The following is a 27243-nucleotide window of genomic DNA, read 5'->3' on the forward strand; positions in this document are numbered from 1 at the left end:
CGGGACGTCCAGAAAGCAACAAAGTTTGATCAAATGTGGCCAAAATTTGTCATATCAGACAACTGCTATTCATTACGACACTCCCCTTTAATGGGGAGCTGCTTTTCCCAAACATCTTGGGGAAAACAAACAACATATGCAGAAACTGGCTTGCAGTCAAAGTTAAGTGCATTTCATTCCCTATGGTGTGATGATGGTTGACCTCATTTAATTCACGTACCTGTCACATCACTTTTTAATCGTTTCATTTCACACATTTTCAGTTCTCTGCCAGTGTAGCTTGGCGGTAAGTCATCAGCCTATTAACCTCAAGGGTTCGAGCTTACCTACCTACCAACACTTTTTTTCTTCTTTTACATCTCCAAACACCTGGGCAATGCTGGGCACCCCCCGCTAGTAACATATAAAGCACAGTCCACACTCACTTTCTATTTTAGGGTAATGTATTTGTATCTAGATAATATTTGGTTGGTGCAAAAATAATGTTGTTTTTTGACGTTCAACTTCAAAAGATCATAACTCCTTTCATAATAAACTTTATTAATCGAAATAAGAACCATTAGAATCGACACATTTTTGCCAACAAGAAACAAGTTTATTTATCCCATTAGCATAGAAATCCGATGTTCTAGAAGCAATGAAATCATTGAAGGCCAATTCTGCATCATCTCAGTTTTTGAAGCATTTTTTGTGCAGGAAGTTGTCGAGATGATGAAAAAGTGATAATCAGTGAGTGAGAGGTCTGTAGTGTCAGTTGTGCAACATGCGGGCAAATGTCATGGAGAATTGGTCCCTTCATATTGACCAATATCAGGCATATACGTTGGAGTTTCTGGTCCATTTCGTCAATCGCCCGGATTCAAGAAGCAGTGATAGATGAGACCAGCCGCAAACCACGAAACAGTCACCATAAATTTTTTTTTGGTGCAATTTTGGATTCAGGAAGTGTTGTGGAGCTTCTCCAGCATCTAACCAAACGTTGCCAATTGTTGTAGAGAATCCACTTCTCTTCACATGTTACAATCCACTCAAGAAATGGATCGTTTTTGTTGCACAGAAGGAGCAACAAAAGTAGAAAACACCTTTCGTGTGGCATCCGTTTATCCAACTTTTTTGACTTTCCTATTTGCTTTAAGTGGTCGACCTTGAGTTCAACAGCAACCTTTATGTGGTTTTGCGAGGATCGGCTTTAATTAAGGCTCTCAAATGTTTGTTATCAACCGCAGTCGGACAGCTGCAACCATCTCCATTTTCGAGGCTCTCATCACCATTGCAAAATTTCTGGTTCCTGGGCCAAATGCATCATTGATATCACAAGCTGTCTCAGCAGCTTTTTAGCCTCGTTTGAACTGGAACAAAAAAATTGTGTGGATTTGAATTTTGTCCATGCTGTCAAAAAAACTGCAAAAAAAAAATGAATGAAGAGATTGAGAACGGTAACGAATAACACGATTCGATAGAGCGAAAAAATGATATATAACATGGCTATATATATCAATAAATTATTTCAGAAATCTATAATATAAATCTCACCTGTCTGTTTAAATGTATGTATGTATATCTGCCTAATACTTTCAACAGAGGTGACGGATTTTCACGAAATCAGTATCGTTTTGAAGCTCAACCCTTGGGACGACAAATATCGAAAAACAAGCTAAAAACATTAATTCCTTCATCCTCAACTGGGCACTTTTCTACAGGGAGGGGTCACTTTTTTTGCCAATATTTTTGATTGACTAGCCTTAATTGAAACCTTCGCCACTTCTGGTTTGGCGATGGAGGCAACAGCAAAGATGTCACTTTTTTTCACGTTCTTTTCCTCCTTTGCGATATGGGTTCGAGCTGCCTGCCTACTACCACATTTTTTTTTTTTTTTGCTCATCACACCCCTCCAAACACTCGGGCTAGTCATATATAAAATTAACATATGTGAGAAAATGATAATGCTTTTGTATCACTCTAATACCATGATTATCCACAATGTTAAAGATAATCATAATAAAAATATTTCTTATGTTCTGGAAAACCTTTGATGAAGAAAAACCTTAGACCTAAACAGCATTCAAGCTGATAAATCAATATTTGATTTGGACTGACGATTTCTTCCTTCTCATACTTTCAACTATTTTTCTAAAAACCTAAATAAATAAAACACTTCAAATTAATTTAGCAAAGGTAAAAAGAATCATTTAGATCAATATAAAATGAATTTCACAATTTTCAAACATGAGGTGTGTTTAAAAAGTAATGTGACTTAAAAAACAATTTTTTAAAGCCCAAACAAATTAAATGGCTTCCATGTCAAAGTACCCTTTCCCCCTGCTTGAATCTTTCTCAACATTCTCTGGTTCGCTTCTATGTACTGTCAAAAGGATTCTTCTGGGATAACCCATCACTACAGATATCTTGATAGTCTATAAACTTTCAAAATGTATCTCCTTGAACTTTTGAAAAAAGGAAAAAAATCACATGGCACAATATTAGATAAATAAGAAGGTTGTTCCAGTATGTTGATTCACTGCTGTATTCATATCTGAATAATCTAAAAAAGAGGTTTAAACAAAATGGCAAAAGCTAAGATTACAATTATATATTCTCAAGATTTCATGTTTGATGATAACACAATCATCTCTTTTTCCCCATAGATCACACATCACACCACATTCTGTTTTCTATCATTGTTATTATTCTATCATAGGAATTATACATAATTATAATAAGTAACAGGAAATAAATGAATCAACCACAGTCAAATGGGTTCCTTTCATGATCCCCTGGAGTTTACAGGGAAAAAATGAAACGCTCAAATGGAGCAAGAAGTTGATTATACTTTATATTTCGTATATAAATGGGAAACGTTTTCTCATATATTAACAAAAAGATTCAGTGATTCCTAAATTTAGATCTTAATAGCATTGCCCTTAAATTTGATTTCTTCCTTTTTATATGTGTGACATATTATTTATACTAAAAAGTGTAATTAGCTTTAATTTCATTCTGAAAATACTTATTCCAGCTAGGAAGATTGCTACAATAGAGACGATTGAAAATAATGAACAAAAAGGTTGTCTATATTATTATTAAAAAACTTTTTTACATTTTATCTGTCTTTTATGGCTCCCATATAAATAGTTACATTTTTTTTTACAATAAAAATGAAACCATTTATTTATTTCAATTAATTTTATACCAGGAAACTAGGTAAAAGATTTTTTTATTCTAATACATGCTTAGAATTTTTTTTTTTTTAAATAAAACAAAAATTATTTTACATTAAAAGAAACAGTCATGTCATGAATTATTTCCCTTGACAACTGCAAAAATAAATATTTAAGAAAATGTATTTTTAAACATCAAAAGGGTGATTTCTATATTAATATCACATAATAACTCGGTCTGAAAATAAATCTGTTGAGTTATAAGCTGAAGGTGTGAGGACTAGTTATCACTTTTTGATCTTTCAATTTCAAATGACACTGAGCCACACTTATAAATTCTAAACAAGTTGCGAAAACCCTCGGCCTAATAGTTTTGCCAATGTCAAAAGAAAGATGAACAGCATTTACTCACATTGTAACTTAAAAAATCAGAAGGACTCAATGTCATGTACTTTAATAAAATTGTTGCTATTCCTCAAACTTGCTTGTCCTTTTGAAATTTTCTTTGTAGCTAATATCTGATGTGATCCAGCAAAATATGGGTGTAACCATGAGTTACAGCAGTTACTTTTCATCAGTCAGGGTTTACACATGATCTTTTGTTTTGGACAATTATGGGATTCAATCTCATTGGGAGATGTTCACAATAAGACATTCAGAGCAAGTCCTTATCTTCTACCATGATTGAAAATAACTTTCCTTTCTTTCTTTATCTAATAGAATTTCTATGAACATATAATTTAAGGTTTAAAAAAAAAAATGAACAAATAATTTAAGATTAACAAAAAAAATGAACATCTAATTTAAGGTTTAAAAAAAAAATGAACATATAATTTAAGGTTGGGTGGTTGGTTGTTTTTGTTTTACAGCATATCAACCCGTTTCAGGTTAGTTAATGCTGAATCCAAAGATTTTGGAGAAAAATTTTTTAATAGAATATATTTGTTGTTTTCAAGTTGGTTTCTATTTAACCCATAGTTGGAACCCTAACAGGTACTACCACTCTGGGTCAGAGTGGACCTGGGAGCAATGGCAATTAAAGGGTGGCTCCACACTCCCCAAAGCCCGCAAGCTTGGGCCTCACCACTGGATATAGTTTAAGGTCATATCCAGGACCTATAATTTAAGGTTTAAAAAAAACCCAAAAAAAAAAAGAAAAAAAAACAACATATAATTAAAAAAAAAATTTAAAAAAAAAAAATTGAACATATAATTTAAGGTTAAAAAAAATGAAAATATAATTTAAAGTTTAAAAAAAGATGACCATATAATTTAAGGTTTAAAAAAAAAAAAAATGAACATATAATTTAAGGTTTTTAAAAAAAAAGCAAAAAAAAAACCGGATCAACTCTACTTTATATATTAAAATAGAATTTCTTTTCTTTCAAAAAGCGGCTGCAACGGTTCAACAAATAAACCTGTTAGTCAGAATCCAATATTGATTTTGTAAGGAGGAAGTCAATGCTGACATATCAACAAGCAGGTTAACTTTACTTCATTATATAGATAGAATAGAAGATATAAAATTCTAACCTTAGTTTCGTCTTTATGTGGCACACCACGTAAGCGAGCATAAAGTTGAAGATGTTCTCGGGCAGAGAGTTCATCATACAATGAATCAAATTGTGGACAGTAACCAATGTTTTGTTGTACTTTATGCAAGTCTTTTAAAATACTGCAATTTAAGGTTTTAAAACAATCAAAAACAAAATTAAAAGCAAATATTTTAAACGTTACATGAAATACAAAAAAAAAAAAAAAAAAAAAAAAAAATCACTGAAGATTATAGAAAACGTTCTAGTTTTTAATAATTTTCAGTGATTAATACCCATCTCGGCACAGGAAAAATTAATTCTCCAAACAAAACAGTTTTGCACCATCTTTATGTTCCTTTTATAAAGATTAAAATAAAAATATAACGATAGTAAAATGTATATTTAGGATTCTTATCTCATCTTGGTTGTTATTTTCACACTTCAGCTGATGTAACCTCTAAATTTCTTCAGGTACATCTCCTTGAATTTGATAACCTTTATGTTAAACTTGGGAACTTATGCCAAACCGTTTATTTGATCAACACGAGTAGACTGTTCTTGTTCCATCAGCCATGATTAGATAAAAGCATTATGTTATTCTTATTATCACCTTCGCCTCCAGAAAGTTGTCACTTAGAACTGATTCTCACTCAACACTTTTATCCATTGCACCACAAGTTCATAACTAAGAACAAAAATTTACTTAACCAATCATGGCTGACTGAATGAGAACAATCTTAACTTGTGGATTGAATAAAGGATTTAACAAAGATTCACAAGTTCAAAAGGATGCACCTGAAAAAGGTTGGTTACATCAGCCAAAATTGTATAATTAATAACCAGGATGAGAACAGTAGTCGAAATAATCAAAATAATACAACTAATTTTCATCTAAAAAATCCTGAAACAAATTAAACATAATTATATTTTCTTAACAAAATAATAAACTCTGTACATGATTCATGAGAACTTTTACACATGATAGAATGCATTGTTATCTCTTGTATTTTTGCACAGGGAAGGAAATTTAATTCTCAAATGAGAGAAAATAAGAATTCTACTTGAAGTGCTGGAAGTTGGATTGGGAGAAAGATAGAGTAAGTGTCAAAAAGATCGACAATACAAGTACAATTAGATGATGATGATGATGACATATTTGATCGAAAAAGTCATAAATACTGTACAGTGGATTTATGTTTTGATAAGCTGCTTTAACTGCCAAGAAAAGTTTTTGCTGAAAGTCCACACTTCAACCTAAATCAAAAAACAATTACAGAAAAATTTTTATAATGAAGATACCTATCACAGAATAAAGATGTCATATTCCAAAAGTAAAATAAAATTTTATAAGTAAGCAAAAAGGGACCGCCACTTGTCACTATTTTCAAAAGAAACAAAGGTAGACAACTTCATAATAATTCAAACTTGCAAGATCAGTCCTGTAATGCTAACAATTTCACATTAATCACTTACAATTTAAAAAAAATTATTTTCTTTATAAAGAAAACAACTAGATCAATTTATATAATTTTTGGAATACCACATTTTTTTGTTCCATGGTGGGTACTTATAAAGATTTTTCTGTATTTTTGTTTTTATTTTATTTATTTAGGTTGAATTGCACAGATTTTCATTTTTTTTTAGAATTCCCTGAAAGTTAATTTTAACAATAAAAATATTAAAGCCAGAATCTGCATCAACATAAAATGTATCTGTTCCTTCGGGTGTTGCTTTAGATCAAATTTGTAAAAAAAAAAAAAAAAAAAAAAAAAATACAATACTTCTAAATTAGGAATAATGCAAACAAATTTCTTTTACAAAATAACTTCATTTTCTTTTTGTAATATTCACCTGTAATGATTCAATTCTGCATCACCACTCGTTGGAGTTATATCTCCTGTTAGCATTTTAAATGTGGTTGTTTTGCCAGCTCCATTCACACCAAGTAAACCAAAACACTAAAAAAAGAGAAGAGAAAAGAAAAAAGAAAAGAAAAAAGAGCATCAAGAATTCATAATTTATTTTATGCATTTGAAAAGTTCAGGTTTTGGTTTCCATTTTGTATGCTATGTTATCATGTTATCACACAAGATTGTTAGAAGAAAAAAAATGACAAAAGTGAAGAAATGGATTTACATACACATTTATTCTCAGATAAAGCAATTTTTTTTTTTTTTTGTAAAGAAAAATATAAAACTGATTACAGAAACATGTAAGGTAATACACAATATAAAATGCATAAAAGGAAAGAACAGACAATAATGCTAAAGAATGAATACATTAATTCCCCAAATACAATGAAGAAAACACATTTGAGAATTATGCATAAGCAGTGAATAGAGAATTATGCATAAGCAGTGAATAAAGGTTATATTTTGTTGTGCATTTCTGGGAGTCTATACGACTGCTATCAGAAAGGAATGTGATGCGCACAATGTCAGCGCTTGTAAGAACCATGCAAAGATGAACAGTAGGTTGGACCATATTTAATGGTTTTAAATGACATGTCAGAAAGAGGATAAGATTTTGTTCTAATTCTGCAAGTGGGAAGAATGAGATTTTAGACTCTTGCATAGGAGAATGAATTCTATAATGTTGGCTAGAATAAATCCAAGGGAGATATCGCCAATATAAATCCAAGGGAGTTAACTCACAAACTTTTGGCTGATGTAACCTCTGTCCTTCTTCATCTGATGTTAACTGAATTTAGAACAGAACCTTTTATTCAATGTGTGAGGGTAGTTTGCTTTCGATCTGTCAGCCCTGACCAAGTAGAAATCTTAAGTAACTCATAATTGAATTCTTAGTATCAGCCATGTTAAGGATTAAACATTCAGCTTCCAGAAAATTATTTTTATCTGTTGTGCGATGGGTCCTTATAAACAAAAGAGTAAAGGTTTCTTAGTTTGACAAGATGCATCTGATGAAGATTGAAGATTTAATTAGGAAAAATGTTGTGAGAATAACGTCTGGATGAAAATAATAGTTCAAATAATACGCATTATTAATCCTCATCTCAAAAATTTTCTAACCACTAAGTTTTATTTGCCATGCTGATGATACATTAGAAAGAGTCGTGCACATCCACACTGAATAAAAGATAAGTAGTGTATTGAATTGATACGTAGAGCATTAAGTTGCAATATTAAATATTTTCTGAAATGCAAATCCATTTCTTTAGAAAGTCTCCATTACTTACCTCCCCAGCCGGAACGCCAAGACACAAGTGATCCACTGCCAGATGCCGGCCAAGTTTTTGAGTTACATACATCTGGAAATAAATTTATTGGAGTTAATAAAAATCCAAGCACAACAACTTGGTAAACTAAAGGTAAAATGTTTAGCGACCACATATTCAAGTAAACCTTTTCATTTTCTGTTGTACCATGGATAACACGTATGATGGTCTTCAGAAGAACAAAGGAAAAAGTAAAAAACAGTTGGATTTTTAGATTTTTTTCTCACATCCAAAGTTTATCAAAGGCAAACGTAAAAAGGGAACTTTTTTTTATACTAATAGTTCACCACTTATCAAAACCAAATGTCACTAGAGGATATGAGTTAACAAGATTTACAGTTTGACGTCTTTTTTACGTGGTAGCATGTGTTGGATGACTTAGAAATTGATTTCCAAAGTAACCTATTTCTGACCAGGTCTTTATTCATCCCTATTTTTCTCAAGTCTATCCTTATTATTTCTCCCGTGTTTTCCTTGGTGCCCTGTGAATTGACCTTGTTACTTCAATTGCTCTACATCTACAAAACTAAACACTCATGCATTCTTTCAATGGGCAATACCACGAAAATCATATCTTCAGCAAATTGACTTTCCCAGTGTTACCTGAATATGTTGAACATAAATCCATTTCTTAATGTATGTGCATTTTTTATATAAACTTTTGGCTCTTTATTTATCAAGGCCAAAAGCCACTCATGAATAAAAATTAGTGATATTTTCAATTGGATGATGAAACAGTACTGTGAAAGGATTCTGAATAATTAATTCACAGGATAACATGACAGTTGTTGACATTCAATTTTAAAATGACCATGTTGTAATCTATAGGTTACAAAACATATGATGGTAATTCATATGATAGAACAGATATTAGTACCAAAGAAAGAGTAGGTTAATGTCTCAATCAATGATGTGTAGAGGTCTGGTGATGCCATAATGATGCCCATGGCCAGCTCCTTGGTTACATTCCCAAAAAACTAAAGTATAAGTCTTTGTACCGAGAAATATGAGAAAAATAGTTTGAATATGATTGAATGCTCCTTCCCCTCGCCATTTTTACACTAAGAAAGACCTGAGTATTACCAGGGTCATAGATAAAGAAGATATGTGCACAATATATAAGTAATTATGATTTTTATTTTATGTTGGTCATGATCCTCTGAGAGTTTGAGAGATTGCTACCAGAAAAAGGAGTCTAATCTGATTGCTACCAGGGTTTGTGAATGCCGAGTTTACATAGTGGCTGATCAATCCACACTTGGTAGTCTTGAGAGATCACCCAGAAAATAGAAAGAGAGCCTCATTTTGAATTTTTGCACATGTATGGTATAAATTTTCCTACTTTTGGACAAGAGAATCCATCCTCTCCAAATCAGTTCTGAGAGATAGCTTGAATAATTCTACCCTTAAAGTGCAACTGTTACTGCACAAAAAACAGACCATAAGTGAAAAAAATGTCAGCATGAATCAAAATAATCGTAATCTTTTGTTAATCATCAACATCATCAATTTAACGTCCATTTTACAGGTTGGCAGGTGTTGGACAGCTTTTAGAAATTAACTTTATTTCTGCTAGATCTTTATCCCTATTTCTTTGAAATTCATAATTATCACTAATAATCAACCATCTCAGCAAAAATAACCTTAGTGACATGCAATATGGTTTCTGTTCTGCTAGATCTAGAGTAGATGTGCTTATAGTTATATCTCATAGGATTAGCGAATCTCTCGATGGAGGCTACCTTTCTAGGGCAATTGCTCTTGACATATCAAAGGCCTTTGATAGAGTATGGCATAAAGGTTTACTTCACAAGATCTTCAGCTACGGTATAGCTGGAAATGTCTTCTCAATTATTAAATCATTTCTCTCTGACATAAGAGTAGTGGTTGATGGGTAGAAATCAGAAGCTCACAGTATTAATGCTGGAGTCCCTCAGGGGTCCATCCTGGGCCCAACTCACTTCCTGATCTACATTAATGATCTTTTTTTTTCTTTTTTAATTACATTTTCACCCCAAACAAGGCACATTGCCACTTTGGTGTAGGGTGCTAATATCAGGGGCAACAATTACTGGGGTATTATGTTGGGATTTGGGCAGCAAGATGTTGGTTCACGTTACACTTGAACTTCTGCATGTCAGTACAGTTGGGGAAGCAGGGACCTGGAATGGAATTCCAGAGTCTAGAGGTTCTGGGGAAGAAACTACTGGAGTAGAAAGATCTTTTACATCTAGGGATCTCTACTGTGTGAGGGTGGGATTTAGCTGTCTGTCAGGTTTGTCGAGGGTGTCTACGTCATGGGGGCACAAGTATCTGCAGTTCGCCAAAGCATTCACCATCAAAATACTTGTAGAACAGGCAGAGGGATGCAACATTTCGTTGATGGGACAGAGGCTGAAGCTTAGATGCCAGTTCAGGGGCCTATCAGATTGGCGACTCTCTTTTGAACCTTGTCTAGGAGCGAGAGACTAGTAGCAAATCATGGTCCCCCCTCGCCTAACTTTCACAAGAAACACTTGTCTAGCTGAAAACACTATCAATACCCCCCCCCCACTCTTTATCTGTTTCTAAACCTAAATGTAGATTCCAAGAACAAAGCTTCTTTCTTAGAATTGCACACCTGTGGAATTGTCTTCCGTTTTCCTGTTTTCCAGCTGACTACCATCTGCTTGTCTTCAAGTCTAACGTAAACAAGTTTCTGATGAACCGTTTCATCTAAGTTAACAAATTTACTGAATTTCTATTATTAACAATTACTATATTGTCCAATTTCTACTGTACACTCTTTAACCCTTATCCTTGAGTGGCCTCTTGGTCTTGATAAGTGGTGACACCTATGTAAAAAAAACGAACAAAACTTCTTCCTATGTTTTCCTTAGTCTATTCCTGCCAACTAACTGCTACCTCAACTGTTCTACATCTACTAACCCAAGCATTCTCATACATTTTTTCAACTTGATCAAAACAGCAAAAATTTCTTGAGGTCATCAGATCTAAACCTGTCTTTAAGATTCACGCTACACATCCATCATATCAGTTTCATATCATTTATTACCATGCAATGCATGTCTTCAACCTTCCACGTCAGGTTTCACTTCTATACATCATCACACTGTGTACCCATGCCTAATAGATCTTCTCTTCAGTAACACTATGCTGGTTAATAATGACAAATTCTCTGAACTTTAACCACTCCCAACTCTTGTTACCACACCAACACCAGCTGTTCTATGTTTCAATAATTTCACCAAACTAACAAAACTTCTGTACAACCTAAACAGCTTCGCCATCCATATAAACTTTCTCCACATCTGAATTCTCAGACATGGCCATCGTCTCACACTTTTTCTTTTTACCAATGAGTCACTCCCTATGAAGACCAAAAGCCACTCAAGGATAGGGATTAACAAAGATAGATAGATTGTTGAATAATGAAGAATATTATGAGAGGATTGAAAATGATAATTGGAATTAATAAAATTTACTCATGCATTATTTACAAAAGTTATGGAAACATATAATAACAAATGCTTAGTGACAGTGGACTTGTAGATGAGCATGCTGTAGTTTGCAAGGAAAGCAGTTCTGTGATAATGTCTTCCACAGATGGAAAGTTTTTAGAAAGAAGCTCTGTTCATGAAATTCCATGATGAAAGAAAGAAAAGTTCTTTGCAATGATAGGAGAAAGGTGGTTTCTTGCTGTGAATGTCTGACAAGGTGGAATCAAAGATTGAAGCTTAGTTGAGCACATTCCATAGAAATGATAGTAAAGACTGGTAAAGTCTTTTCTGTGAGAAAAGAGCAGTAAAGAATAAAAAGAAATCATCGCTCACTAGAATAGCTAAGTTGATTTTGTACAAAGCAATAGTACTCTGAACGGCACCTCCTCAGATGTGCCAACAGTACTTCATCTTAGAATGTACTCATATCAAACTTATGTATGTTTAGGTTAGTTTTGAAACTAGGAAACAAAATTCTTTACCTTAGTTAAATTTTTTAAAGAGAGGACATCATTCGATCTTAAACCTCTCATAATACGTCGCCTTTCAGAAGCAACATCAACATCTTCATCTCGGTTGGCATTTGAAACAACATCTTTTCGCCTGTAAATTCGTAAAAGTCAGTTGATACAGCATTAGTTCATTTTACAGTTGGAAGAAAAAACAATATACATAAAAGACAATGTGAAAGATATAATCGGGTAATGACTGCTAAATGGTGAACAACGCAAGTTTGAATTCAGTTTGTTGCACAGAAACACTTCCATCAGACCCACACTTGACCTTGTGTCTAACTTTTTGGATATAAATAAAATAAACACAAGGGTAATAAATGAAGAACTGCATGGAACAAAAAGAACACAAGTCCATACTGATTTCATTTGATATTTTGTTTCAGTTATGAAACTTTGTCAAAGTTAGCATTTATTTAAACAAAGTCAAAATACAAGGGATGTTCCAAAAGTAATGGCTCCTATTTTTTTTTTTTTTTTCACTTGAAGAGATCAGACGGGATTGCAGACCGCATTGTTATGATGATTGAACTTATGCATTGATGACCTGAAAGTTTCATCTCTGTTGAAGATATTGACGGTGTGAGATTCTAAGAAAGCAACTAGTCAGAAAAGTGCATAAGACACACAAATGCGTCATTGAATTCCTGACAAAAATGTATTAAGAATGGTGGTGCCAATGTAGAAATAAATAGAATCGCTCATTTAAATGGTACTAATCCTTTGCCTATTTTTTTTTAGTTAGAAAATAGAATGCATTACTTTTGGAACGACCCTTGGAATTAGTGGTAAGAAAAAGAAATTCTCAAATATTCTGTAGGTAAAGTGAGGGGTAATGTTAGGGTGAGAGGAAGTTGGGTCGGTGGTAAGCTGAAGGTTGGGTGTATGTTTATAGATGATTGGTTGATGACAGTGTTTTGGTGTAAATGTGTAAAAAGAGGAAGGTGTGAGGGGGGGAATGTTTTAGTAGGAGGTAGAGCAGTTTGTGGAACACAGCATCATGGCAAAATATTTTTGAAAACGCAGTAGCAAAGACGAAGTTGGAGGAAGAGGTTTTCATGTTTATGTGTATATTTTGATTGGATTAAGTTAAATTTTTCAACATATTTAACTACTTATGTCTTTTGAAATACTTATTAGTAGGAATTACAAGATTATGTACAGCATGCATTATTGGTAATGCACCGGATGACATATGCCACATATATGCCATAATCACATTGATACACCATTTCCTGTTAGATCATCAAAGTTAAACAATGTTGAGCCTGGTCAGTACCAGATGGGTGACCATTTAGGAATAGTAGACACTATGTAGGAGGACATCAACATCTTCCTACAAGAACTACCAAAACATAACGTTGTCATCTCCTCTAACTGATATATACAAGCGACTGGGAACCACTTGTGAATTTAATATTCCCTGAATACTTCCTCCCTTGGGAGGTGGTTTAACTTATAGCCTGGGTGCCTGGCATTGCCCGGGTGTTTAGAGATGTGTGTTGAGAAAAAAAAAGTGGTAGAAGGCAGGTAGGCTTGAACCCATACCGCGAAGAGGGAAAAGAATGTGAAATAAAAAAATGTGATGTCTTTGCTGTTGCGCCCATCGTCAATCTGGAAGTGACAAATGTTTAAATTAAGGTTAGTCAATTAAAAAGAGTGGTTGACTCTTGAAAATATCGGTGAAAAAAGCGACCCACCGCTGTAGAAAAATGCCCATTTGAGGGTGAAGGAATTAATGTTTTTGGCTAATTTTTCGATATTTATCGTCTGAAGTGTCGAGCTTCAAAATGATATCGATCTCGTGAAAATCTGTTGCCTCTATCGAAAGTTTTAAGCAGATATACAAACATACATGCATACATACATACATTTAAACAGACAGGTGAGATTTATATTATAGATTAATGGTCCTGGCTATACCAGAGGATATATTCCATATTCATAACAAGCTAGGATTTACTGATAATGGATTTTAGTTCAAAGAGTTTTTGATAGAAAAATGTAAAGAAAAGAAAAGTGTTACCTTGACTTAATAAAGAAACGATATTCACAGAGTAAAGTTATTATAAAAAATAATAATCCTGTCCCAGCCATGGCAGCGAGATTTTTGGCAGTTAAATCCCACTCAAAAGGAGATCGCATAAATTGATATTGGCCTGGAAAACAAAGAGAAAAAAAAGTAAAAAATTAAATAAACCTTTTCAATCTATTATTATGTGAGTGTTGTTGGATGTAATGATGATGGATGAATGGATGACTGGGTTATTTAACCAGCATATCAACCTTTGTGGGTCATTTAATGCTGAGGAGGTTATTTTGTTATGTTTGTTTGTTGTTTATTAGGTAATTTGATTTTGCTGGAAAGGTTGTTTGGTTGTATTTTGTTTGTTATTTGGGTTTTAGGTTTTTCTGAAGTGGTTATTTGGTTATGTTTGTTTATTGTTTATTAGGGTTTTAGATTTTGTTATATAATCTTGTTTCTCTTAGGAATTTCTGGATATTACCAGGATCCATCCGTGAAAAAGATCTTTTAGACTACCTTCACAGTAGTACCTCATTCATATCTGCTGGAGATCCACGCAGTCTATCAGGATATGTGTAAAGCTCATGACATGACATACAGAATGGGGCCTCTTCACCTTTTAACAGGTATGAGTGATCCTGGTGTGTCCTATTTGAAGCCTTGTCATTACTGTTTCTTCTCTTCTTGTCTTTTCCCGAGGTTGGGCTTCACCTGCTGGAGCTTGTTATTCTTGCAGGCATTTCATGACTCCTGCCACTTGGAAGTGATGTATTTGTTGATTAGGGGTTTGTAATCAGTGTGAGGTACTTTTGTATTGCTGATATTCATTTTTAAAGATTTTTTGCTGCTGTATCAGCTTTTTTGTTGCCTTTGAGTCCTATGTGGCTGGGAATCCAGCAGAATATGATATCAGTGTTTTTGGAAAGGGAGGTGATTCTTTCCAGGAGGTCTATAATTAAGGGGTTGTTCAAGTTTTTGTTATATAATGACGTTAAGACTGAAAGTGAATCAGATAATATTAAGTATTTGTTTGACTTGGTTTTTTGGATGATGTCTAAAGCTAGGTCTATGGTTGTTGATTCAGCACTGAAAATTGAGCAGTTGTCTGGGAGACGTTTTTGTAGTATGATGTTGTTAGATATGGCTGCACTTCCAGCTTTTTTTAGTTCTTTGGAGCCATCTGTGTAGATATGTGTCCAGTTTTGATATTGTTCTAATATATTATTCAAGTTATTTGTATAAGTTAGGGGATGTGTGTTTGATTTAGAGGATTTTGTTACATTCTTGAGTTTTAAATTCACCGATGGCTGTTTAATTAGCCAAGGTGGAGAGTTTGGTTTGAGGGAAACTTGGATTTCTGTGGTATCTAGTTGGGCTTCTGTAAGAAGGTCTTTTATATGTAGGTTGTATGGTTTAATAATATTTTCTCTCCCATTGAAGAAGTTGGTGTGTTGTGGGTGGAAAATACAATTGTTTGCAGGGTTTGATGGACATGAGAGTTTCAAGCAGTATTATTGAAGCGCTAGTTTTTTCCGTCTAAGTGTCAGTGGAGGTTCGTTAGACTCAGTGTATAGGCTTTCCACTGGTGAAGTGGTGGAGGCTCCGAGAACCAGTCTTAAGCCTTGGTAGTGTATTGTGCTTATATATGATTCTCTGGTTGCTCCATATATGAAGCATCCATAATCCAGCTTGGATCTTATTAAGGAACGGTATAGTTTAAGTAGTGTGGTTTTGTCAGCACACCAGTCAGTGTGGGCTAGGACTTTGATCAGTTTAATGGCCTTGTGACATTTTGTTTTTAGATTTATGTGAGGTATGAAGGTTAGTTTCCTGTCGTATATTAAGCTCAGGTACTTGTGTTGTTCAATGACAGGGATGATATTGTTATCCAGTTTTAGGATGGGATCATGGTGAGTTCTTTGGAGTTTACAGAAATGGACGCATTTTGTTTTTTCTTTTGAGAATTTAAAACCATTTTCTGTGGCCCATTCGTTTATTTTATTTAGACAAAGTTGCAGTTTTCATTCAGCTGTGGTTATGTACTTTGATCGGTAGCAGATGAGTAAGTCATCCACGTATAGGGCACAGTTAGTACCAGGGTTTATGTTTTCAATGATTTTATTTATTTTTATGTTGAAAAGGGTGATGGATAAGATGCTACCCTGAGGTACCCCCATTTCTTGTTCTTTTTGGGCTAAGAATGTGTTGCCTAGTCTTACTTGGAAGTGTCTATTATTTAAGAGATTGCAAATGAATTCTGGCATTCTGCCCCTAAATCCAAGTTCATATAGGTTTTTTTTAATGCCATATTTCCAGTAGTGTCATTACACCTTTGCTAGTGTTCAATGTTCTGTGGGGGTAGGTTTTTATTTTTCGATCATCAAAAAGTTTCCGTTTGTAAATTTCAGTTGCTTGTTTCTGGTTTGTTATTTCGATTAACAGTGTGCCATTTTTTTGTTTTTTTACAGTTTTTGGTTTGATTCCTTTTGATAGTATTCTTTCTATTTTGAAAGGAGACATTTTTGTTATTTGTTCTCCTTGAATTGTTTCTATTACAAAAAATCTCGGGAAGGTTTGTTTGTTTATTTCAGTTTTTGAGTCAGATCAGAAACTTCTGAATGACTTTTTTTAGGCTTATAGTGGGCCATTTTTGTAGTTCATAATTTTTCTTCTCTCGTGCTCCCCACTAAATGTATGGGAGGTGTTGGGGGGGGGGCGCATTTGCCCCAACAGCAACAGGGATACACGAGAAGTATACTCGTATCATTGGTGGATCTAAGCACCTGTAGTTTGTCCATTTTTACTGAAAAAAAATTTTTTTTCTTCAAAAGCCTCTTTTTAGCAAGAATATTTGCTTTTCAACCGTGATAAGTCCATTTGTCCAGCGAGTTGATTGACCCATGAGCCACCGCTTTCTAAATCTGTTTATTGTAAAAAGGTGGGGAGTGCTAGTGGATATTCTTGTTAGGTTAGTCAGGTTTAGAGCTTGACGTGACCAGCCGATTGATTGGATCGGGCCGCCCAATCGCCCATCTAGTCCAGTACGAGACCAAAGTGGAGTGTTACAACTGATACCTTTGTTTTCCCTAGGAATCAGTTACTCAGCCACCAGGATCCATTTCCTAGGCATTACAGGTCGCCACCCTCGGCCAACAGGTGGCCCCATTGAGAGGTTTTTACTCTCTGCAGGGGGACAGTCGGTGTATTCTTATGCCCCACCGACGGGGTTGGGTAGTAGAGATAGAAAAGGAAAGGAGAGTGGACGTGGGGGGGGGAAATGGGGCTGTTAATTAAGTTTTACAAAGGAGAATAGAAAAAACAGAAAATCGATGTAGGTGCATTTCGTTTCAGGAAGCCAATAGACAGCCTGATCTGGTAGCACCAGTGTAACGATGATGATGATGATGATGTTAGAAAGAAAGCGTTCTTAAGAAAGATTGTTATGATATTAATTTAATACACACACAATTATGAATTGATAAAGAAATTGGTTTTCTTCTGTGATAATTAGGATGACACCCAACAGCTATTAAAACATGCTAGCTGAAAAAAATTGGCCTCTTGGATTATAAAAACATCTCCAAAAATGTCAGAAATAGCGCCTTTTGGCAATTTGATAACTCATTTCAATGCCATCCTTGTTAAGGAAAACAATTAACCTAATTCCTTGGGGGTGATCAGATTTGTTTGGGGGTCACCCAAAATATAGGTCACCTGTTTGTAAGTTTCTTTGGATAGGAAAAACAAGATAGCAGATACAAATTCAAGTAGTGATTAATTGTTAAAGCCTTAGAGAGGCTTCCCATGCAAGTGATGGTAAAAGGTAGAGATTTAATGGAGGGTGAAGGCAATGGGACCCGTCTGTTGAGAGTGGTGGTTAGAGATACAGATTTAAGAAAGAAAAAGAAATTTTTTCCAGAGCTTGAGAATGTAAAAAACTTCCTGTGATTGATTTACTGAGATTTGTGAAATGAAATTCTGTGGAATGGGAGGCAGGGTCAAACCCACCTGATTCTAAATATAATCAAAGGCAAAAATAGCTTCAAGGACACACTCTGTCTGACTGCTGGGGAACTCAGACCATTCAGAAAAAAATATATTGACTTAAGTTTCACTCAATTCCAAGCCACTGAATCCACACTGTGAACAGACAAACCCAAGTTTTAGAGTTGACCACTCCAACTTTATTGATCGAAGCCGCCAGTTCCAAAGCATTTGCATCTCGAGTCATAAACTTATAAATGATCAGAGTTTTGCAACTTTCAGTGAATAATTATCCTGCTTTTATATATAACAATTGCAGTTATCGACTTGTTATTCTTTTCTTCTTTTGGCTTGAAATGACTTTTATTTTCCAGTGATGATGATTGAAGAGACCAGGGCTGAACAGATTGTACAATCACACTCTATCAAAAGCAACAACATGATAAACTGCAAGCATTTGTGCCCCCTCGACGTAAATACCCGACAAACCCGACAAGCAGCTAAATCCCACCCCTTCACAGTAGAGATCCCTAGATGCAAGAGAGCCTTCTACTCCAATAGTTTCTTCCTCAGAACAGCTAGACTTTGGAATTCCCTTCCGGGTCCTTGCTTCCCCGACTGTACTGACATGCAGAAGTTCAAGTGTAACGTGAACCGACATCTTGCTGCCCAACTTCCTACACAGTACCCCTGATGCTTATGTTCCTGATAGTAGCCCCCTACAACAAAGTGGCAACCTGTCCAACTGGATCCGCTCATCAACCAGGACCCTCGTCGAAAAACAGCTCAGTCCCAGCAATCAAACGAGACCAAGAGTTGACAAATTAGGTCACATCATTCGCTGGAGAGAGAAAGGAGTACAATTATACTAAATACGAGTCAATCAATGCTTGTTTCCTTAAGATGTTTACATACTAAAATATGATTTAGTCCTGGGATTGCATTATATTTGAAAAAAATAAAAAATAAATAAAATTTCATTTGAATTGATCTAATGAGCTGTAATTTGTAATTAACTGAATAAAGCACACATCTCTATTTTAGATATCTACATATTTTTTTCGCCTTCTCTCACAGTACATTGATATAAACTCTCTAATATTTCTTAAATGTTAGTGAGCATTTAGAGAGAGAGAGACTTTTTTAGCATCGTCATCCAACCTGTATTATGTGTTTTCATACATACCACAAACACATATGTAAATTAGATGGCAAAATACTAAGTCTCTTTACATCTATATAAGATTAATAAAGTATATACAATAAAAGAACACTTCTATATAACAAAAATGTAGAAAGAAGTAAAGAGATATTCTAGTTACGTAAGAAGAATGTCATCAAAGATGTCACAGTTTATGAATTTTGGAATGAAATCAATATGGAATAATGAGCCAATCTAGGATAATAATAAGCATGAATATAATTTTAGTTAAAGACAAAAATTTAACGGAAAAAATATAAATTTTTAATATATAATTTTGTATTATGTCATATTCAAGGGTTTCCTTTTGAAAGAGCAACCAGTTCAAATCACCCAGTAAAAAATAGGAAGAACAGACGTTACATCGATGATCTGATTGATGAGGTTAGCAGACTTTTTCATTTCATCTAAGAAATGACCAGTGAGATTGGCTTCTACATTAAAACAATTACTTAACTATGAACAAAAAGGAGAAATTAAGCTGAAAAACATCAACAACATCAAGTTATTCCTTTTCGATTGATGTTTTTAAAGTCATCATAGAATCTGTTTTGCTCTATGGCTTGACAGTTGTACAATGATGAAACAAGAAGCATCACTTGACACAATAGGTACAAAGATATTACAAGTTGCATTGGACATCAGATATCATCTGCATCCTGTATCTATTATTATACAAAAGCTGAGTTAATAAACGTTTGTTTTCTTAAGGCTCTTTTCTTGTATATTTTAATTGTGCAAAATACATAATAAACTATTTCTCAGTTTTGGGATTGAGTTGTGTTTAAAAAAATTAAAAAAACAAAAAGACATCTATGCAAATTGTTATGATTAGCAGGAATTTGCAATTAACTCACCGTTTTTTACAAAGCTTCTGTCTATCACTTTTACCCTCTCTCATTGTATGTTGTTTGATACCCCTGCCCTTAGTTTATAAAGTATTTATCACTCTTGCTACCATACATCTGTCTCTTTCAATAAGCATCAGTAATAACGAAAAGAAGGAATACAAAAAAATATATATATTGAAATAGTCTTTTAAAAAGAAAAGAAAATTGGTTGATGGCAGTGTTTTGGTGTAAATGTGTAAAAATATAGAAAACTAGAGATAGATAGAAATAGAGATATATTGAGAGATAGAAATATAGAGACTAATTTCGGATTTTCTAGGCAGGGAGATGGAGAATGAGAGGAGGAGGAAAAATAGTAATAGACACATATATATATAAAAAAGATAGATAAGAATATAGATGGACAGAAAGAGTTAGAAATATATAAGGCGCCTTCAATAAGTTTCCAGACTTTTTTTTATGGGCACTTTTATTGATTGTACACACATGAAACTCTAGTCCCCTTCTAAGTAATCTCCTCCGGCTGTAATGCACTTGTTGTACCATTCTAATGGTTTCTGGAAGCCCTCATGAAAGTCCTCTTGCGTGATTGTGTCAATGACCTTCATCACAGCCTCTTTCATCTCTTTGATTGTCTCATCACAGCAGCCTCTAAGTTTTTCCTTTAGATTAGGGGATAACTAAAAGTCACAGGGAGCAAAGTCTAGACTATAGGTCTTGATGCCCATCTTGGTCAAATAGTCTGTGACAAGGATGGAACTGTGGACTGGTGCATTCATGGAAATCTTTCGCATCTTCAGTTTCTCATGAATAATTGTATGTACAGTTCCCAAACTGACATCAAACTGCGTACTTATTGTCTCCATAGACATACAACAGTTCTTATCCATGAAATTCTTTATTTGGCCAATCAACTCTGGTGTTCTGACTCCCTTACTTCTCCCACACAACTCATCATCCTTCAGACTCCTTGCCTTCTTTGAATCTCTTATGCCACTCAAAAACTGATGCTCGATTCATGCAAGATGGTCCAAAAGCAGTCTGAAGCATTCCATACATTTTGTGGCATTTTTTCCAAGTTTAAAACAGAATTATATTTCATATCATTTTTCTAATGTGTCCTCACATCCAGATTGCATTTTTTGAAATTCACCAGCTGTAACAATCAGGATTTAGTAGGGTGTATTCCAATTCCTGCTGTAGCTGTTCATTTTAACCTGAAAATATAGAAATTGGTCAGTCATCTCATAAGATGTATAGCAATAACATACTGTATTTTCAAGAGTCTACAACAATTTTAAATACCTGCATAAAAAAGTTTGGAACCTCGTATTATTAAATGAAACATTCAAATAATACGAATAATCAATCCTCATATATGTTCCTTTATCTATATATCTATAAGTGAAAATGTCTGTGTGTGTACATTTCCCTACACAATAACTATCAATTTTCGGCCTACAGATTCAAGATTTGACATAAGGGGTATTGAGATTTGGGAAAATCTTTTTGATCGGTTTTCGGCCAGCAATTTGACTGTTAAAGGGTCAAAGTTCAATGATTTGACCTTTGAGAACTTTACCAAACTCGTCCGCCAATTTTAGGTCTAAACACTTGAAATTTGTCCTTGGTTGTCCTTGATGGTCGTACATCTAAACAATATGATATAAATGCGGTAGTGCCTCAGGGGTCTATCCTTGGACCTCTGTTATTCCTAATATTCATAAATGACCTCCCTGACAAAATTGTCTGTGAGATGGGTATGCATGCTGACAACACCACGCTCTATAACAGACACGACAGGAAAACAAATGAACACATATCTAATGAAATGGCAGAAATATTAGAGTAAGACCTCCAATCCGTAGTGGAATGGAGACAAAAATGGATGGTCACCTTCAATGCTGCCAAGACTAAACGTGTTTCCTTCAATAATTACAAGAAACCTTCCCTACCGCCAAGAGCAATGGTCAAAGACTCTTTATCTGAAAGTACATCTCTTAAACTCCTCGGCCTAACGCTCACAGGAAACATGAATTGGAACAATTACATTGAGAACATTGCCAGGACAGCCGCGAAGAAGGTGGGTTCTCTCTACCGTGCTAGAAAGCTATTAACGCCTGAAAGTATCCTATACCTCTATAAGGCCACCATTCACCCATGTATGGAGTATTGTTGTCATATTTGGACTGGTGCATCTGCCACTAGTCTCTCGCTCCTAGACAAGGTTCAAAAGAGAGTCGCCAATTTGATAGGTCCTGAACTGTCAGCTAAACTTCAGCCTCTGTCACATCGACGAAATGTTGCATCCCTCTGCCTGTTCTACAAGTACTTTAATGGTGAATGCTCTGACGAACTGCAAACATTTGTGTCCCCTCGATGTAAATACCCCCGACAAACTCGACAAGCAGCTAAATCCCACCCCTTCACAGTAGAGATTCCTAGATGCAAGAGAGCCTTCTACTCCAGTAGGTTTTTCCTCAGAACAGCTAGACTTTGGAATTCCCTTCCGGGTCCTTGCTTCCCCAACTGTACTGACATGCAGAAGTTCAAGTGTAATGTGAACCGACATCTTGCTGCCCAACTTCCTATACAGTACCCCTGATGCTTATGTCCCTGATAGTAGCCCCCTACAACAAAGTGGCAATGTGCCTTGTTTGGAGTGAAAATGTAAGAAAAACAAAAATTATTTTTAGATATACGTTCTTTGGACATGGATCAAACTTTATAATTTCATTTGAGCCCAAAACAAATGCTAAGGGTCAAAATTGGGGTCGAAGAAAAAAAAAATTTGACCTCTGCGGTCTCTACCAAATTTTTCAGTCAATTTGAAATTTTGCATAAAGTGTATTCAGACATAGGGTAAGCTTTTTAATCAGTTTTGGAGCAAAAATTTGGCTGCCAAGGGGTCAAAGTTCAAAAGATTTTATATTTGTGATCTCTAGTAAACTATTCAGCCAATTTTGGGTCTAAACATTTGAAATTTTACATAAAGTGTATTCAGACATGCAGAAAGCTTTTTAATCAGTTTTTGAGCGAAAGTTTCGCTGCCAAAAGGTCAAGGTTGAAAGAGTTGACCTTTGCAGACTCTAACAATCTCCTTCACCAATTTTGGGTCTAAACACTTGAAATTTTAGACGTAGGTTACTTGGACATGGGTCAAACATTGTAATTTTATTTGAACCCAAAACAAACGTTAAGGGGTCAAAATTGGGGTCAAAGTTAAAAAAAATTTCACCTCTGCAATCTCTACTAACTTTTCTCTATAGTAGTTAAGGAAGTCTATTATATAGAAAGGCATTACTGTAGAACCGGGCTGAACTGCTAGTAATAATTAAAATCAAAATATAATGATAATAAACTGTATATTTGAGATCCATATTTCAATTTTGATCAAAATCCATTACATAATTTGGATATGAGAAAATGTCTCAAATTTTAAGGGGTCTTAAAAAGTTGAAAATAATCTTACTTAATTGGTATCTAATGACAATGGATTAAATTCCTGTACTAAAAAGGTATAGAAACTGATTGAAGGCACCTCTTTGAGAGAAACTAATTTTGAATTTTATTTTTATTTTTTATATTTGATTGGTTTTGTCAACTCACTTTTTCCAAATTCAGACAAATTAACCTGAGCTCAATACATGACCAAACAGGTCACATATTTTTTTAGTCACTAGTCACATGTATACAAGATTTCTCAAACATTTTAGATTCAAACATCTTTCATAAAATATTTGCAAAAATAAAAATTAATTTTAATTTCTCAATTCAAAGAAATTCCTGAAATCTAAAAAGTAAAAACAAAATATATCAACTTTTCTGTAGAGAAAAATATTTACCAGTTTTGAAATAAAAAACATTTTTATACTGATTGAAGACAATATCCATTAAGCCACGACCTAAACAATAATTTGGAAAAAGCAGGAAGATATTTTTTAACAGTAAATGGATATGTCGCAGATCCTGAAAAAGAAAAGAAACATGAATAAATATTTTGCTTTCAAAATAACAAACGAACGCATATTAAGAATATATAAAAAAAATATATATTTATATACTGACTGTACATATCCAGCATTGTCTGGGATTTATTGATTAATTTTTAAAGTTATAAAGAAAAAACCTTTCTTAGATTCTATTGCATTATTATTTCGATAACGATCTTGACGACAATTTAAGATTAAAATTAAAATAAAAAATAGATGAGAAACAAAGTTAAATAAAATAATGATTAAATCACATATAAACGAGAAACACTCACACACAGAAACATGTAAAGTGGTTACAAAATGTCATTGATATAATAATGAGAAAAGATGGAAAAAAAGTGTTCAATAATAACTCAAATAATGTAAGTCATTCAAAATTGCTGCCATTATATAAATCTTCCTAACTGGAATATTTTTTTCAAGTAAAAGGAAGCTCAATACATTTCTCTATTGTAAAAACCATGTTTGAAGAAAAATCAAAACGTTTAGGCAGAATCAAATGTTGATGTGTTAGGTGTAATGCTATTTAGATCTAAATTCTAAAATCTGACAAGATAACTTTAAAATATATAAATTAATGCATTTTCTGATTGTTATATAACTTTATTATATTTTTAAAACGTTATATGAAAGTTTATTTATCATTTTGTATATCAAGATTAAAAGCAAACATCAAAGTATCACACATTCAGTATATTTGTCTTTGTTTTGTGTCTTCAGAATATGTGGTTATATAATAGACTCCAAATTTTTTTACTTAGCTTTTTGCATTATCAGTGTAACATTTTTAAAACTGCACTGCTTGGGTAGTAGAGAGCAGTACTGCATCATATAGGCCTCTTATTTACAAATTGTTAGGTTAGTTTAGTAATCCTATTTAACCAGACCAATTATTGAGTGTTACATTCATATTCTCAGGCAACCAGGAATTGCCTGTGAATTAATATTCCCTTAACACTTCCTCCTTTGGAGGAAGCCAGTTCAACCCGCCTAGGGTGGATGCCGTATAAACAACAAACAACATTCCTGTTCTCAAGTGGTTGAATGTCTTCCACTGAACACATGGTTCTTTGGAATCAGGAATGGAACCTTCTAAAATGGGGTTCCACTGTTAACAGGAAGGTGGTCATTTTTTTTTTAGATTTCTGGTCCATAGCTGAAGTCTAGTTTCTTCTTAAAATGTTGGAATGAACATGGCTGAGGAAGCTTCTTCTTGGCTTCAGGTGCTGGGCTGAGCCAAAATACAATTGATGTCCAGAAACTCAACAAATGCCAGTAGTCTACACATGAAGAGAGGTCAACACACGTCTCCAAGGCCAGTATTGACCATTCACTATGTTAATATCTACATATTATGACAAGTATTTTCTTAAATGCTTGACATCTTTTTCCTTGTGTTTGAAAGATTTTTTCCCTTAATGAAATTAGATCTCTTCATTTTTCTCCACAATTTTCTATTTCTTAGGTTTTGATGCAATTCAAGTCGATCCTGTATTGATTTGCTAATCTCAACTGTGCCATATCTTTAACTTTCCACTTTTTTTAAATTCCTTCATGATCTTTGCAAAAGATATGTAAAACTGGAAACTTTCTCCAATTCTTTTCCAACTAAATTGAGTTAAACAGAATACTTGAACACAATGAACATACAATGTGCATAAAATATTTTCCCAGCACATGTGCAGCTAAAATGATAATTGCAGCATTGATTAAAAAAAAAAAAGAAAGAAAAACAACACATTGCAATTAGTGTTAAATACACTGACCTTGTCATATGAAAAAATTTCTAGAAGGAAACTGCAAACAATACAAGTAATTCCGATAAAGAGATTGATGACAATTAAGCAGATGTAAGCAGTACTGGGCTCTTTAAACCAGAAAGAGGCTGGATACATGACAGGGGTGATTGACCACCTATAAAAGAAACAATGTAAAAGACAACAAAAAAAAATCACAATTGAATGCGTTATATCTAAACTAAAGGTAAGATGAATTGAACTTTATAATCAGAAATGTGGTGAGATATATATATGCATATATATGTGAATACATACGTAGAGCAATAAGCAAAGCACAAACTAAAAAAATATTGAAATCGGATTACAAATCCACCCTTCCTCAACACACTTACTACTTAATCTTCCACTAATCATTTTTAACACACATATACGTGCTACCAAAACAAACTTCAAATAATGTCTCATCTTCAAATAATATATCACACCTCAATATAGCATGTGTGCACAGCTTGTGTTACTTAAAAACTAATATCACACCTCAATATAGCACAGCTTGTGTTACTTAAAAACTAATATCACACTTCAATATAGCACAGCTTGTGTTACTTAAAAACTAATATCACACCTCAATATAGCACAGCTTGTGTTACTTAAAAACTAATATCACACTTCAATATAGCACAGCTTGTGTTACTTAAAAACTAATATCACACCTCAATATAGCACAGCTTGTGTTACTTAAAAACTAATATCACACTTCAATATAGCACAGCTTGTGTTACTTAAAAACTAATATCACACCTCAATATAGCACAGCTTGTGTTACTTAAAAACTAATATCACACCTCAATATAGCACAGCTTGTGTTACTTAAAAACGACCTACCTTGTTCTTCAAACAGTTTGTGTATATGCAACTCAAGATCATCTAATTTACTAACGATGAGTGAGAATTCGTGTTAGTGTGACTGTATAAGATAAAATCAACTAGGTTTGTTTTTTTTTATTATTCAGCAATTGAACCCTACAAGATGTGCCGATATGTTGGCATTTTTTAAGCCAGTAATTTTAGCACAATTTTCTACACAGAATCTATTTGATTCTTTTTTCTTTTCTTTTACTAATAACTCACAACTTATGATGAAAAAACACTTGAGGATAAGGATTAATAAGATGAATAAATTGACAATTGAATGCAGCTCAAAAACGAACATGGCCAAATTAATCATCTATTCTTCTGTAAAAATGTGTTTAGTTAATTATAAATTTGTGTAAGAAGAATTCTCCCAACTTTTGAAGCATGGACATTGAGAACCCAACAGAAGAAAAACAAGGTATTGTTTGAATTAAGTTTCATCTGTTGATTCTTTGATGACTAAAAATCATTTGTCAGGAGAAATTGATAAAGTCATAAAGATGTATTGTAGACAAAGGGGTGAGGCAGGTGATCTTTCTGATTAAGTCAGCCCTGCCAGAGGTGATATCAGACAATTGAATTGAAAACA

General features: G+C 34.0%; 1 protein-coding gene across 2 annotated transcripts in view; it reads right to left on the bottom strand.

The window, feature by feature from the left end:
- LOC145241513 (ATP-binding cassette sub-family A member 2-like) overlaps positions 1 to 27243 on the bottom strand; it is a 215184-nt gene that overhangs the window by 13323 nt on the left and 174618 nt on the right. For both annotated transcript variants that reach the window (XM_080104553.1, XM_080104554.1), the window contains exons 37-43: positions 25767 to 25914; positions 23851 to 23974; positions 13970 to 14102; positions 11914 to 12034; positions 7893 to 7964; positions 6545 to 6651; positions 4692 to 4833 (exon numbers count right to left, since the gene is read on the bottom strand). In XM_080104553.1, the coding sequence (XP_079960679.1) occupies positions 4692 to 4833; positions 6545 to 6651; positions 7893 to 7964; positions 11914 to 12034; positions 13970 to 14102; positions 23851 to 23974; positions 25767 to 25914 (847 nt within the window). The remainder of the gene's footprint in view (positions 1 to 4691; positions 4834 to 6544; positions 6652 to 7892; positions 7965 to 11913; positions 12035 to 13969; positions 14103 to 23850; positions 23975 to 25766; positions 25915 to 27243) is intronic.

The sequence above is a fragment of the Euprymna scolopes genome, chromosome 20 (assembly GCF_053919585.1).
Source record: "Euprymna scolopes isolate OS-2025 chromosome 20, ASM5391958v1, whole genome shotgun sequence".
NCBI classification, from domain to species: Eukaryota; Metazoa; Mollusca; class Cephalopoda; order Sepiida; family Sepiolidae; genus Euprymna; species Euprymna scolopes.